The following is a 16,426-nucleotide window of genomic DNA, read 5'->3' as shown; positions in this document are numbered from 1 at the left end:
TGGCACTAGTAAACATTACAAGACAACATTGTAACATGTAAACATTACATTACATTAAACATTACAAACATTATAAGGTTACTTCCATCAATAATATGTTAATACTAATAAAGGCGAATCATGATTTGTCCCCTTTTTAAGGGTAGCAGTCCTTTCCACAGGCAGATATTTATTGAGAAGCCTTTTATGCTCCTTTAAGCCTTAACACACTTGGTGACTAATTTCACTAAATGACACAGGACCTGGGCTCTTAACGTCGCCATGATGTTTGGGGCGTTGCTGGAATCAGCCGAAGTGGGCGCTGTAGATTTTCGTCATGGGACCCAGGAGGCGCACTGCCTAATTTCTCTAGCTTCTCGATGATTAAGATGGCGGCGGCCTGGGCTGCGGCTGAGGCGCGGAGCCAGAGCTTGTGACTGTGGGATTGCTAAGCCGCAGCCCGGCTGTGACTCGGAACTGTATTATCTTGGGCGAGTCGGAAAGGAGGAAATATTTTCTGGCTTGGGGGAACCGGACGTAAACCTGTTAGCAACGAGAGGGATGTGACCGGCCTGCCTTGGGCCATCCCGGTGGGGGCGGCTGCAGTGGTGGGGAGGCAGCTTACTAAAGGCCGGGGATGGGCCAGCAGGTAGGCCGCGTCGGAGGTGAAGCACCTAGTGCTCAACAGCCGCACAGAGGAGCCAGAGGCAGCGGAACCAAGCCAAGCGCACATGTGGGAAACATAGCAGCAACCAGCAGCCGGAGAAGGGAAGCGACAGGCAGAACCAACCCAGAGACTGGATTTAACATTTTTACACAGCACGGTATGTTGTGTCTTCTGGGCGGGGGATGTCAAGCCTGCACCTCTCATGCGCTTTGTAAACAACACATTTATCATACGGGGATGCTGGGAGTTGTAGTCCATTCGCATCTTCAGCCCACAACATAGACACAGCTAGTATAGGACATCCATAGCAGTTCATATCTCTCTTACCAATAAGCCAACCAAGTCAGCTAGAGGGAAATACTAATTGTGGCAGTCCATTGACTTTTTAGCAATAGTATTGATAGGTTTATAAGGTATTACACCTATATATTGATTAAGAATTCTGACAGAGCTTCATATCACACATTGGAGGCACCCAACATATATTGGGGTCACATTTTAATTAGTACCTGTCTTATTTGCATCCATAAATCCCAATTCACACAAGATGCAGTTAGAATAGAATATATCTTTATTGTCATTGTCTTTATTGTCATTGTCTCATTCTCCACTTCAGAAAGTACTCTGGTGTACTAATCTGCGTCTGAAAGTGGTCATACATGCCACAATCCTGACCTTTCTCACAACCATTGTTCATTCACTCTACTAATTTTAAGAGCTGAATGGTCACATATGCAAGTAAAAATAAAGGCATTTTTACCCCTATCTTACCATTCAGCATTAATATGCGGGCACCTTTAGATGTACCCGATCAAAATTTGCAGACCTGCCCGATTGATAAAACAACCAGTATTGTTTCCTATGACAATATCAGTGCGTGTATGGCCACCTTAAGCTGCTGCCTCAGTCCCTCCGCACAAGATCTGCAGCCTCCTGACAGCCTGCGCAATTATTATCGTGGATGTTTGAAAATCTTGTTAGACAAGGACCAAGTGTAGATGTGGTGCATGGTCAACTTAAATCAGTGGTTATTTGTTTACCTGTAGTGGTCTGATTTAGATATTATGTTAAAGTTATGATGTATACTTTAGAGAGGCCTTAGGGCTCTGGCACATGGGGAGATTAGTCGCCTGCAAAATCCAGTGGAAGGACACATCCACCTCATGGGCCTTTAGTTGGACAGCCCTAAGCTTAGTGATCCTTTGTACTTGAGAAAAGGTGCATGGAACTGGCAGCAGGCCCTATGTTAATAACGGAGGATGTAAATGTTATTTATAGCAGTGATAAAGATGCAGACATTTCAAGAAAAGTTCTAATGCCAAAGGCGATTATAAAGTTAAAGCCTTTTATAAATGGTCTCAGGGAATGGGCCAGTGTAAGGCAAATCTTGGGTTCTAGTTTCAAATAGAGAAGATCTAAGCATGTTTTTGGACAGATTGGAGTTCTAATGGCACCTTTAAATTTCTTTTATATAAATGTGTCCTTAGTACTCTAAACCTATTAATTTTTCCTATTCCTTACCGGAACTGGACCCTGACATTGTACCTTGTTTCTCGTACCCCTTCTTTTAAATTGTAAGCTGTTTTGAGCAGGGCCCTTTTGTATTGGATACCTTGCAGATTGTAAGCTCTTTTGGGCAAGTCCCTCTTCGCCTTTTGTATCGGTTGCTTTATATGTTACTCTGTATGTCCAGTGTATGAAACCCACTTATTGTACAGCGCTGCGGGATATGTTGGCACTTTATAAATAAATGTTAATACAGGTATGGGATCCGTTATCCAGAAACCTGATATCCAGAAAGCTCCGAATTACGGAAAGCCCGTCTTCCATTGACTCCATTTTAATCAAATAATTCAAATTTTTAAAATTGATTTCCTTTTTCTCTGTAAAAATAAAACAGTACCTTGTACTTTGATCCCAACTAAGATATAATTAATCCTTATTGGGGGCAAAACAATCCTATTGGGTTTAATTAATGTTATTGATTTTTTAGTAGACTTAAGGTATGAAGATCCAAATTACGGAAAGACCCCTTATCCAGAATACCCTTGGTCCCGCGCATTCTGGATAATGGGTCCTATACCTGTAACAATATCAGTCTTATCTTTGTATGTTCACTGTATACACCCATGTATTGTACAGTTCTTTGGAATATGGGGTTGCTTTATAAATCCATTCTCAGCATGTATCTGAGAAACCTAGTGATGATCAGTTTGGCCAGAAACCCGCGGGAGCTACTTTATACTCTGTTATTAAAACATATTTGAGGGCAAAGTTTTAAATGTGAAAAATGTTGAACCCTAATGCGTGTGCTAAGAAATAGTGTTGCTAAGCTCCAATGTACAATGAATGGCTTACAACCCCTTTTCTAAAAAAGTTTGGACAATATGTAAAATGTAAATAAAGAGAGACTGGGATGATTTGCAAATTCTTTAAACACTATGCAGGTATGGGACCTATTATCTGAAATGCTTGGAACCTGGGGCTCTTTATGTAATTTGTATCTCCATACCCTAAGGGCCGTGACAGACGGGGAGATTAGTCGCCTACGACAAATCTCCCTTGTCGCGGGCAACTAATCTCCCAACTTGCCACGGGCAACTAATGCGATCCCACCGGTGAGAATGTAAATCGCCGGTGGGATCGCATACGTGGCTCCGAATTCAAGGCAACTTCGGCACTGCGTATGCGATCCCACTGGCAATTTACATTCTCGCCAATGGGATCGCATTTTGGGGAGATTAGTATGACAGATCTCCTCTGTCGCGGGCGACTAATCTCTCTTAGGGCTCTGGCACACAGGGAGATTAGTCGCCCGCGACAAATCTCCCTCCCAGGCGGTTTCGGCGATTTGCCAAAATCGCGCCGACGCGTGTGCCATCCCACTGGCGACATTTTCACCGGTGGGATGACAATTTGGCCGCGAACAGGGAAATTTGTCGCGGGCCACTAAACGTGTGCCAGAGCCCTTACTCTACTAAAACACAATTTAAACATTAATTAAACCCAATAGAATTGTTTGGCATGGATAAGGATTAATTATATCTTAGTTGGGATAATACACAAGGTCCTTTTTTTTTTTTTTATTACAGAGAAAAAGAAAATTATTTTTGAAAACTGGAATTATTTGCAATCAATGGGTCAATGGGTGATGGCCTACCCATAATGGGGAGCTGATTTCCGTATAGGTTGGGCTCAACGTATTAAATGCTGAAATTGAAAAATGTTATTGCTTTCTGAAAAATGTATGCTGATGTTGAATTTTATGCCAGCAACACGGTTTTTAAAAGTTGGGGAAAGTGCACGTTTCCCACTGTGTCACATCACCTTTTTTCCTTTCATAAAGGTGGCCATACACTGTAAGATCCGCTCATTTGGCGAGGTCGCCAAGCAAGCAAATCTTCTCACAATATTCCCTAAGGCCAAATGATTGAATTAAAATAGCAGGCATATAGGGTTTAAATGATTTACCAATCATTACATTCTTTTTTTATGTTTTACACAGTGTTCCAGCTTTTTTGGAACTGGACTTCTAATTGTTTAAACATTCTCTGTGCTATAGTATATGCAGCACTCTATAAATATAGAATTATTATGTTATGGACACTGTAAATAACTCAGAAGTAGTGTTATTCCTTAATTGTGTTAGACTGGGGGATTTTTCTGTTTCCGGAGCCTTAAGGAAATAGCCTTCTTGCCTTCATATCCTTTGAGTGTTCAGCTTGAATGCTTTCAGGAATTGAGTTTCCTCACATTTCCTAACTTGAACTGGATCCATGTACCATGCCAGAATCACTGCTCATCATTATTATGTGCAGGGTAAGGCCAGCTTTACATATGCCAACTTTGAAGTTAACAAAGCCAGCAGGTCTAACAGTCATGTAGTGCTCAATCTGGCCATCCATATAGGCTTTTGTCCATGATCTAAACAGAAATTAAAGATCTGTGTTAGGTTGTACTTAAAGGAACAGTAACACCAAAAATGAAAGTTTTTTAAATCAATTAAAATATAATGTACTGTTGCCCTGCACTGGTAAAAGTTGTGTTTTTGCTACAGTAACGCTTATATAGTTTATATAAATAAGCTGGTGTGTGGCCATGGGGGCAGCCGTTCAAGCTGGAAAAATGGAGAAAAGGCACAGGTTACATAGCAGATAAGTTAACCTCTCTAGAACACAATAGTGTTTTATCTGTTATCTGCTATGTGCCTGTGCCTTTTCTCCTTTGAATGGCTGCCTCCATTGCTACAGAGCAACTTTATTTATATAAGTTTCTGGGGAAAACACCCCAGTTGTACCAGTGCAGGGCAGCAGTACATTATTATTCTAATTACTTTCATACACTTTCATTTTTTGGGGTTACTGTTCCTTTAAAGGAGACATTTCCTATAAAAATTAAGAATGTACCAGTGAATTATACTCCTCTAGATATAGAAGGATTGTGCTTAAAAAAATTGTTTTGGACTGATTTATTGAGAAATTCCATCAAAACCCCACTAGCCCCGCCCATCTGTTCCATTTCCTGCTGGCTGAATTCTCTGGATGTGCAGGGGAGCCGGCGGCCCTCAGTACACTATAGTGTTGGATAGGAACCAATCAGCAGGTAGGCTGACCTGAAAGGGAACTGAAGCCTGTCTTGTGTGAGTGCAGGGCTGTGATTGGCTCTCCCCCTCCTACTGTGCTTCTGGCAGTGACTGTTAGGACACACCCACTCTTCATTTGAAAGACGAACAGAGAAGTGATATGTATTTATGATATCTCTCCTTTAAGGTGGCCTTACACGGGCCGACTGTAGCTGCCGATTCGGCAGCTTATTGGCCTGTGTAGGGGCAGGAACAACGGGCATGCCCGACCGATATCTGGCCTGAAATTGGCCAGATATCAATCGGGCAGATTAAAATGTTTAGTTGGATCAGGGACTGCATCGGCTCATTGATGCGGTCCCCAAACCGACTTAGCCCATTGCTGCTGTTATAATTCGATCGTTTGGCCTCGTATGGCCGCCTTAATTGTCCTGCAATCCTATCAACTGAGGTGCCCACAGATTCAGTTATAGTAGGGTTGTGAGACAAATCAGATTAACTGCTGAAATATTCCTGTACATTAGGTCAGTCTCTCTACTGACTTTACGAATATTACTGTTGTGCCAAGTCCTGGTTCAGCTAAGGGAGAAGCTTTTATGAAAATCAATCTGTTTTTGCAAACCAGTCATTCTTCACGACTTGGGGTTTCCAGTTCAAGTAAATGATTTTGGAGCCAGCTGGAAAAAAAAAAGGGGATGCAAAAAATGCAATTTTTTTTGCATTGTTGCACAAATGGAAGTATCAAAAAACCCAAAAACCAAGAATGGAAAAGATCTTCCAGTTGCAAAAAGGCTACCTGTCATTGACTTCTGCATGACCTCAGATGGCTTATTTTTTCTTTCAGATTTGTTGCATAAGAAATGGCAAATTGTTTTTTCTGCAACAAAATCATATTTTTGCCAAATAAAAATGAATCTTGTCATGTCTTTCATGTAGCAGAAGTCATTTGTCCCTCAGGTCTGTTAATCAGCTGGCTTCTATTGTATTGTTTCAGTAGTCGGACCAGAAGTGCAGAGTATAGATGTATTTGTATGTATCATCTTTTTATGGGTCAGAGTTTGATTTTATGGTCTTAACATTACTGGAGTAAGGAGCATATTGAAGGAATAGGGAACATTAAAGTTTGGGGTCAGGGTAAAGCTGTATTTTTCCTGGAAGCCTTACTTGTAGCTATGCTTTACATGGTGTAATTTATATATAAAGTATTTCTAAACAAAGGCTTGTGTTACAATGTTGAATAAATGCAGTTGCTTGTCATTGATACAGTGCTGGTTACAGATTTAAGGAATACTGTCATGGAAAAACATATTTTCTTTATAATGCATGTTAATAGAGCTTCTCCAGCTGAATCCTGCATTGAAATCTGTTTTTCAAAAAACAAAAACAGATTTTTTTTTTATATTTTAATTTTGAAATTTCGCATGGGGCTAGCCATATTCTTTATTTCCCAGGGTGCCACACCCATGTGACCTGTCCTCTGATAAACTTTAGGCAAACTTTACTGCTACACTGCAAGTTGGAGTGATATCACCCCATCCCTTTTTTCCCCAGCAGCCGATCAGCAGAACAATGGGATGGTAGCAAGATAGCAGCTCCCAGTAGATATCAGAATAGCACTCAATAGTAAATCCAAGTCCAGCTTGGGACTTCTCCAGTTTCATGGGAGTAGGCAAAACAATAGCATGTCTGAAAGCAGTTCTAATGTGTAGCGCTGGCTCCTTCTGAAAGCTCAGACTCGGGTACAATGCACTGAGATGGCTGTCTACACACCAGTATTACAGCTAAAAAAATACATTTGTTGGTTTGAGAATACAATTTTAAATGGTAGAGTAAATTATTTGTTATGTGAGAATATAAAGTACACCAAAATCATGACAGTATCTCTTTAAAGTCTTTTATATTGTATATAAACTGTTGCAAAATGGGACAGTTCATGGGGCTGAAATCTTTTGTAAAATTGGAAGATGAATGTATTTTGAATATTACCTTTACTGTTTTGCCGTCAGGGATATTACATACCTGTCCAGTTCCAATCATTCAAGTTATAAAGTTACCAGTGCGTTCTTTGAAGTGGATATGTCCTTTGTTATGTAAACTGAGTTAATTTTAATGACCAGCTTTGCCAAAGGCACTATTTTACAGAGGTTTTGAAGATGAACATTTTGTTTACAAAGTTCAGATTCAAGCCATTCTTTTGTTCTCTGTGAAGATGACAGATCTTTTAATATAGTTTTTGTGATCACTAGGAATCCTATACTTCATAGGGAGTTTAATCTAAACAGCTATTCCATATTAAAGAAGGGTAGAGTAAAGGGTAGGTTAACCTCAAGTACACGAGTAAAATAATGCATAAAATACAGTATTCTCAGTGTTAATGGATGAACTGTGTTTTACTTTTCAAATTTTTTTTTTAAATAAAAAAATAAAGGGGCTCTCTACCCTAAAAGTTTTTTGTACAATGACAGAAATGTAGTTTTAAGCAACTTTCCTTTATACATTCATTAAAAACAGTGGTTAGTAATTAATTTATGTCAATCCCAAAAATAATGTTTTGCCTAATAAAAGAAAAGATAATTCTAAGCAACTACTTTCCAATGTGAATTTATTAAAAATTTGTAGTGCCTTAAAAGTTATTTGTAAATGTAATATCTATTGAAAGCAGCATTTGCTGAACTCATGGTTGTTACTTTTTATACAATTTGCAAAGGTCAGTCTCCTCCAGGAAGACAGGTCTGTCAGTCTGCTGCCTTGTGTTACATTGTTTCAAAAACCAGAGCCACCAGGGCAAAGAATAGAAAAGGACAGGCAAACACTACTTCTAATAGCAATTATATATACAAATAAGTCAAAACCGTGCCGTCTAATCTCCACTGGTGTCAAAGCCCTTAGGGGGAAGACACATGGGTCGATTAATCGCAACAACTTTTAACCCATAGACTATAATTTCATCGCTGCCACAAATCGGGCGCTAATTTTCCTTTTTAAAAAGTCGCATTGAATAATTGCCCTCTGTTTCTTTGCCCTTATAGGTTAACTTAAGGGTGAAGAGACACAGAGCTACTTGTAGCAGGGAATTTTTGGGGGGTTAATAGCTGTGACAAGTAGCTACTACTAAGTAGCTCCGTGTGTCTTCACCCTGAAGACACATGGAGCTGCTAGTAGCAGCTACGTTTTCACAGCTACTAAACCATGAGGGTGACTTCGGGAAATCGTAGCGATTTACATTATTGCCAGTGGGATGGCATTGCATTAGTAGCCGGTGGCAGCGAAGATTTGTTGCGGGGCGACTAATCTCCCTGTCTGCCACTGCCCTAACAGTAATGCCAAAAACAAGGAACAGTAATGCCAAAAAATTAAGGTGTATAAAAGTAGTTAGAATATAATGTACTGCTGCCCTGCAGTGGTACAACTGGTGTGTTTGCCTCAGAAAGTTTATAGAAACAAAACTGCTATGTAGCCACAGGGGCAGCCATTCAAAGCAGAAAAGGGACAGGCACATTGCAGATAACAGATAAAGCACCATTGTATTCTACAGAGCTTATGTTATCTGCAATGTAACCTGTGTCTTTTCTCCTTTTTTCCAGCCCTTGGCTACACAGAAGCTTTGTTTATATAAACTATAAAAGTGTTAAGGTCCCCATACACTATAAGATCCGCTCATGGATCTTCACCCAATATCCCCACCTACGGGTGGGCGATATCAGGTAGCAAGTAGCTAAAAAAAAATAAATAATCCAATCGTTTGGCCCTGGGGCCAAACGATCGCATTACATTTGCGGCCATGGGGCAGTCGGTTCAGGGACCGCATCAACGAGCTGATGCAGTCCCCGATCCGACTGGATTTTCTAACCTGGCCGATCGAGATCTGGCCAATTTCAAGCCAGATATCGGTCGGCCAGGCCGCTCAGTTCTGCCCATACACGGGCCAATTAGCTGCCGAATCAGTCCAAGGGACCGATATTGGCAGCTACTATCGGCCCGTGTATGGGGACCTTTACTGTAGCAAACACACAACTTTTACCAGTGCAGGGCAACAGAATATTATATTTTAATTACTTTCATTTTCAATTCTTTAATTTTGTTACTGTTCCTTTAAGCCTCCCCAATTGGGGGACTTGGTTCCAATACCACTAGTGATTTTATAGATACTATCACCACTTGTCACTTGAATAATATCGGGAGCATACAGTTAGAAGAATTTGGTGAAATTCTACTAGTACAGGTATAGGACCCATTATCCAGAATGCTCAGGACCAGGGGTATTCCGGATTAGTGGTCTTTCCGTAATTTGGATCTCCATACCTTAAGTCTACTAATAAATCAATAAAACATTAATTAAACCCATTTATTTTGCCTCCAATAATGAATATTTATATCTTAATTGGGATCAAGTACAAGGTACTGTTTTATTATTACAGAGAAAAAAGAAAACCGGTTTTAAAATTCTGAATTATTTGATTAAAATGGAGTCTATGGGAGACAGGCTTTCCGTAATTCGGAGCTTTCTGGATAACGGGTTTCCGGATAAGGGATCCCATACCTGTACATTATTTTTAGAGAAGTGAATAGAAAAGACTCTTATAGGGTGTTTGTTCTTGTATCATGTTGTATTTCAACTACACCCTTGTTAGGTATTTGGACCTTCGAAATCTGAAGTTTTCTTATTCTGTGCTATTGATAAAAAGACAATTTTAATTATAGCACTTGTCATTTTAATAAAATTGGGGGGATGCTTTAATAAATAGTATAGCATTAGTATAACAAAAAGAACTAGTATTTTGTATGGAAAAGTAAATTAAAGTGATCTGGATAGGTCCTTTTTACCTTTAAGAAAAGTAAATTGAATAGACCAGTGCTGTCCAACTGGCGGCCCGCGACCCCCCTCTGTGTGGCCCCCCACCTGTCTGGCTGCTTTGATGTCTTACCATTGTATAAGTTTTAAATGGTATCAGTACTGAGATTAACTGCCCCCCTGCATGGCTCTCACCTCAGATTCAGGCTGTAATCAGGCTGTATTGTTTAAACATGTAATCCCCTGTACTGTTCACACCTTTTAATCTATGCATTGTTTACCCCCTGCAGTGTTCACACCTTAGGCTCAGGCTGTAATCACCCATATTGTTCAACTGTTCACACCTCAGAACTGTGTGTAGGCAGCATAGGGTAGGCAGAGTATGGCACATAGGCAGCATGGGGCAGGGAGGTTATGGCACAAACAGGCAGCATAGGGCAGGGAGGGTATTGAACACACAGGCAGGGTAGGGCAGAGTATGGCACACACAGGCAGCATATGGCAGGAAGAGTATGGCACACACAGGCAGGGTAGGGCAGGCAGAGTATGGCACACACAGGCAGGTTAGGGCACAGTATGGCACACAGAGGCAGCATATGGCAGACACAGGCATCATAGGGCAGCAGAGTATGGCACACACAGGCAGCATATGGCAGACACAGGCATCATGGGGCAGGCAGAGTATAGCACACACAGGTAGTGTAGGGCAGGCAGAGTGCTACCCTATGCTGCCTGTGGGAGGTGAACCTGGCAGGGGTTTGTTCTGGGAGTTTCCAGTTGGAAATAGCCAGTAAATGGTCCCTAAGGTGTGTAATTATGTACTAGGGGTTGCTGTGCTATCCACAGGGGAAGAGTCATATGGATTTTAGGGTGTGTGTTAATATGACATAATATAATACTTTCACATATGAATGATGGTTGATATCCCTGCAGTGAGGACCAAGCATTTGGGTTTTTGCTGCACTACCACCATTGTGATAAAATGGATGTGGTTGGAAGTGGGTGTGGTTTAAAAGGGGGAGTGGCTTCCATTAGCGGCCCTCCACCATGTATGCGCAAGAAATTCCGGCCCTCAGCACCGCAGAAGTTGGACAGCACTGGAATAGACATTGCAAGGGTTGCCTTCTCTTAAATTGTTATACTTTAACTACACCCTCACAAGGTAATCTGGTTCATGGAATTTAAATAGATAATTCTGAATAGGTAAAAACTTTTTCCCTTATCACTACTTGGGGATCACTGACATACACTATACCCGGGAAACATGGAGAAGGTCTGTTGGAGAAAGCCCAGGTTGTGGAAGGGTTGCAGTAGCATGATACGCTGCATATTGGTGCAGCCAGGAAGGCATGCTGTGTCTGAACTTTTATTTGAGAGCTTACGCTCCTGTTTGCAGACTTCTTTTTATCCCTAGTTCCAAGTTTAAATTCTTGGTATCCTGGGTTAGTTAGCCTAGCAACAAAATAGATGTTTATATAATATTTCAAACTGGAGCACTGACCCACCCCCACCTGAAAAAAAAAATGGAAAAAAGGTAATAGCTGCGGATTAAAAAATACATACATTCATCATATCTAGGGTGTAGCTTATTCAGACAGTGGCAGAAGAATCCCATCTAAATATGTTTGAAACATGAGTAATGAGCAGGTTTGCTAAAATCTCCTACTGTGTCGTGCTGCAGTGAATTGTAATGATTTTCTACGTCTTAATCTGCCTGTTCCGCCACCATTGGCCATGATGTCTGTTACATTCAGTGTATGTGTATGTGAGTCATTGTATGCATCTAATAACGTAGTTAAGTATCATGACTTTTTACATCAGAAGGGTGCCACACCCCAGGGAGTGCCAGGCCAGTATGGGGTAAAGCCCAGAAGTTTCAGTATCCCTAATTGCAATTGCAAGAGGACATCTGCATTTAGGAATGAAAGTGGTTGGTAAATGGTTATTTTAGGCTTTCATATACATTAGCTTTTAATGCTGACATTACAGCAACATTTCTGGGCTTTGCTCTCCCAATGGCTACATTATTAGATGTACATGATGACTTCTAAATACATTGAGGTTATCTGTGGCACCAAAACATTACTTGATTTCATTTAGAACACTAACACAAGACTCCAGCACTAGTCTTGCAGGAGAAAGGTAAAATGGCAAATGAAACTTCTATTAATAAACCTTTGTATGAAAACAAACAGCTTGTGGAATTACTCCACCTGCTTTGATGCAAGAAGGAATACTTGAGTTGGACCTGCTCAAAGATTCAGATGTATTATTTAAAGTATCCATGTCTATGCACTGATTTTTTGTGTGTATGTGTTGCAGTGGTGCCTTAGTTTTGTATTCAGCGATGTGGCCTACCTGTTGGAGTCATTCTGATATTGTTTCCACATTAATTTATTGTAAGGGCTATTTTAGTTAAGGCTGTCTACTGCATTGAAAGGACTTTGCATGGGACACAATTCATGCAGGATAAAGCAGTGGGGTGAATGATTACCACTGTGTGTTCCACTATTTCTCACTTTTGCTGCTGCAGGCTGATATACCCTTATAATCACTGGCTTTGTTTTAGATTCTAGTGATCTATATTTTTTTCTCATTTTTGTGAGACAGGTGACAGTATCACTTTAATTTTTGAGCTCTGTAGAACACCCACTTGCCAGTAATCCAGAAGCCTTACACACACACCCTGAAGCTAGACAACAGCTGGTTTGGCATCACAGAGCTTCAAAACTGCATGTGTATCATTTTATACAACTTGTCCAACACAAGCCACCCAGCTGTCGCTGGAACACACCCACACAACAGGCCTGTTAACAGCTGGCTCAGACACTGCCAGTAAAGGCCTTACAATGAACAACTTACAACAAATTATTGAAACAAAATATTTAATGAGCAAACCCATTTGTAATATCAATGAATCTGCAATAAATAAACCACAGCCAGAACTGATTGTATAACAAAGTTGTTATGGGTAGTGCTAATCTTTTGTCCTGTAAAATTTGACTTATTTGGAGTAATTGGTTGACAACAGTTTTTGACGTTATTAATTTTAGCTTATGATTTGTATTCAATGTAACCATGTAATTTTTTGCCACCAGTTGCAGTTTCCTGGTTTGTTTCAAATTGTTTTGCAAGGAATTGGTAAAATCCTCCAGACATTCGCTCTGCCCATGTGGGGAATGGACAATGGATCTTGACTGTTAAAGTCCTGGTGTTTGCTCTTAAGGAGCACTCCCAAATTCTGCCATATGTATATGTTGTTCTTTAAGATATGCTGCACATGCATTCTTCTTTCTTTGCTTTATGTGAGCTTTTTGGAAGCTATGAAAAGGGAAATTAGCTTCAGAGCAGTATTTTTCCCTTTTTATCTGGATCAAAGACATGAACTTTAAAGGGATTCTTTAAGCCTTGTCTCTATAACAATTAATCTCTAATGTTACACTGCTTTGTATTTATTCCTGTAATGGCCTGTTTGTTCCATTAATTTATTGTTCTGATGTACAGCCCTGCTTACATGATTAGTGCTATATTACTTTAAATATACATACAAGACTGAATTTACATTTAGTGCTGGGCAGTTTCCTAAAGTAATAACATGTAAGTGGGTCTATATGTTTAGCCAGAATCTCGACCAAAAGGTATGATGGAACTTTGTAAAAGGAAAGATGAGGGTAATGGCCTATGTAAGCATAATTGTTACTGTAACGACCTTTGATTTGCAAGTAAATAAACTTTCCCAACTTGTGCTGTTTAACAGCAACTTTCCATTGTTTTCTGGCACAAACTTAAGTTTTCATTATAGTGCCCCTAGAACAAAAGTCTATAGTAGCAGTGTGGAAATTCATTATGAAATGTACTAGACAGCTGCTTGCAGGGACAGTTTGTTGACACTACATTAACAGGCAATGAAAACAAGCATTTATATTGCAGGTATATTAATATGAACTGCATTTATATGTTGGTTGTATGTTACACAGAAAGAAATTGGGTGCTGCTTAGGGTTCTCTGGGGGTAGAGGGCAAAAAAGTCTACCGTGACGGTATAACTACTTTATTAGTTACTGTTGCTTGCAGTTGTGTAGAGAAACAATCCACATTGTTCTTGAGGGAATGTAGCTCTGACTGTCTGGTCTATAGCCCTAATAAAGATGTGTTGCTGTTTGCATGTCTCTTTCTATGGGGAGAACATTGAATGATTATACTTGAAAAGTCACCCATACTAATCATCTAATTTGACTTGGCTTTACTACAAGGCTTCTTTCCAATATGTGGTGCTGTCAAGACATTAGTGTGGTACAAAGTAGGTAAACAGAATTCCACCCTGGAGCAGATCTTTCCTCTCCTCCCATACAGCCCAGCCCAGCATCTTGAAACAGCAGCTGGTGCTACTCACAAGCCATTGCTTGTAATTGGACTCTAAAGCTTAACATTGGTCTCCTCCCTTCCCCACCCAGCCCTTCAAATTATTTTGCTATGCCAGCCTCCTCGCTTTTCTGAGAGTCGTCATACAGATCTGGGTTTATGCCACATTGTTAGCTGCATTTTGTATTAAGTCGGTGATGATCCTTGGGCCTGTCCTGGCCTCTTGCAAAAGATTAAATGGCAAGAGACACATGAAAGGCATATCTTTTTGGGACCAGTCCTTCCTGCAACATGTTGTCTTCTGCTCAGGTACTGTGCATGATCTTTCAGGTGGAATAGATGGGCTGTATATGACGAGAAGTTTGAGTGTTTTTTATTTATTTTTGCTGTTGTTCGTGCCTAATGTGTATGTAGCGCATATATATATCTCTCAGCAAACAGTTTTGTATGGCTACATTTCTTTTCGTTATTGCAGACTGTAGAGTGGTTTTATATTCAATTTTGAAAATAGTAATTAAAGCTAAAGGAGCACATGCATTTACCTGCCTTATAAAGGGTGCATTCTAAGGACCTGTCAGTAAGTAAGAAGTAGATCTGAATGAATAAGACTGCTAACAATGAAAAGTGGATAGTGTAGCTAAGGAGAGTGTCTCTTGACTGGGAATTACAGATACATACATGTATTTTTGAATCAGACCTTCTGAATTACGACCTGCAGCTGTTTTAAAAACAGAAGTCAATTTATCAAAATTAGAAATTGTGAATTTTTCAAGTTCTTTCAAACTCTAAAACTTGCTAAACTTGATAATACAAAGAACTTGATCAAATTAAACAGTGAAAAAAAACTTGAACGCAGCAAATTTGCATTCAACTCATTATTTTCATTTGCTCCACAAACTCCCCAAAAAATCTGAAAACTTGAAACTGAAAATATCGCTTACATTTTGCTAGGTCAATTCCCATTGTCTTCTACATAAACTTGCTAGCTTTTGGATGCCAAAGTTACACGCTTGACTTTCTTTTGCACTTAATATTAATGATTTACTTTTAGAAATCCTAATTAAAATGTGTGCATTTTAGCATTAAATAATTTGATAGACACCAAAAATTCACATTGATAGATCAGCCTTTATGTCTTTAAATCTTTAAGTATGATTTACTTCCCTCATTTAGTTTTATCACTTTTCTTTGTAGTCCCGTGTATTTCAGTGGTTGCTTTGAATTCAAAACACGTTTAAAAATTGTGTGTTTATTTAAATTTACATATATATTTTGAGAGGGGGACGGGGGATCTGTCTGGCTCACACCACAGCCTGTTATTAGCAGTTAACATGATGTCATGTAGCAGAAATAAGTGCTCGCTAATGGTCAGTAAAAGGAGTCTAGAAACCTGGGATCATGTTTGTCTGCATTTCATTATCGCCTATTTATATCACTTGTTTCTGCCACCAGATTCCTCCACTGTCTGTCCACTCTCTGCCAGAACTGCATCCTCTTTTTAGCATCTTGTCTGCTAAATGGTGTTGATTGTTCCACATTGACACTGCACTTGCATGAGAATTTGGTTGTTTTTTAGTCATTTTGTCTAGTAATTAAATTCTGTGCCACTGTATGCTAGATTTGAGTAAATGCAATTCAAATCTTTTATATATGTGTATATAGTGCTGCTTGTATGTGCAATGCATATAAAGTGCATTAATAATATTGAAATAGCAGCTGACACAGAAAATGCTTTTATAAATGAGCAGAATAATTACATTTGCAGCCAAAAAGTTTTAGTCTAATGATTTATGGAAAAGTTGCAAACATTTGTAAAACAAAACAATATTAAATGTAATAACATTTTGATTTTGGGGAAATGCCAAATTTATTTTTAAGAATCCCAATTTGACCTTATATAAATCTTAGCGCCCCATTATAAGAGGCACAGTTGAAAGGAGGTTCTTGCCCTGCAGAGGGCACCTACTCTGGCTCCTGTTAAACTTTCCAAGTATGAAGGTGCATTAATTCTAAGAAGTGGGAAGGGAAGAGACAGGTCAATATGG

General features: G+C 39.7%; 1 protein-coding gene across 1 annotated transcript in view; it reads left to right on the top strand.

Annotated features, from left to right (window-relative positions):
* The first annotated feature begins 267 nt into the window (after positions 1-267).
* Positions 268-16,426, top strand: part of abl2 (ABL proto-oncogene 2, non-receptor tyrosine kinase) — a 32,079-nt gene continuing 15,920 nt past the window's right edge. The window contains exon 1 of the mRNA XM_002937359.5: positions 268-803. Within this exon, the coding sequence (XP_002937405.1) occupies positions 617-803 (187 nt within the window). The 5' untranslated portion in view covers positions 268-616. The remainder of the gene's footprint in view (positions 804-16,426) is intronic.

This window comes from Xenopus tropicalis, chromosome 4, assembly GCF_000004195.4.
Source record: "Xenopus tropicalis strain Nigerian chromosome 4, UCB_Xtro_10.0, whole genome shotgun sequence".
Classification (NCBI taxonomy): Eukaryota; Metazoa; Chordata; class Amphibia; order Anura; family Pipidae; genus Xenopus; species Xenopus tropicalis.
The sequence above is the reverse complement of the archived record's forward strand: the minus strand, read 5'-3'. Positions and strand labels throughout refer to the sequence as shown.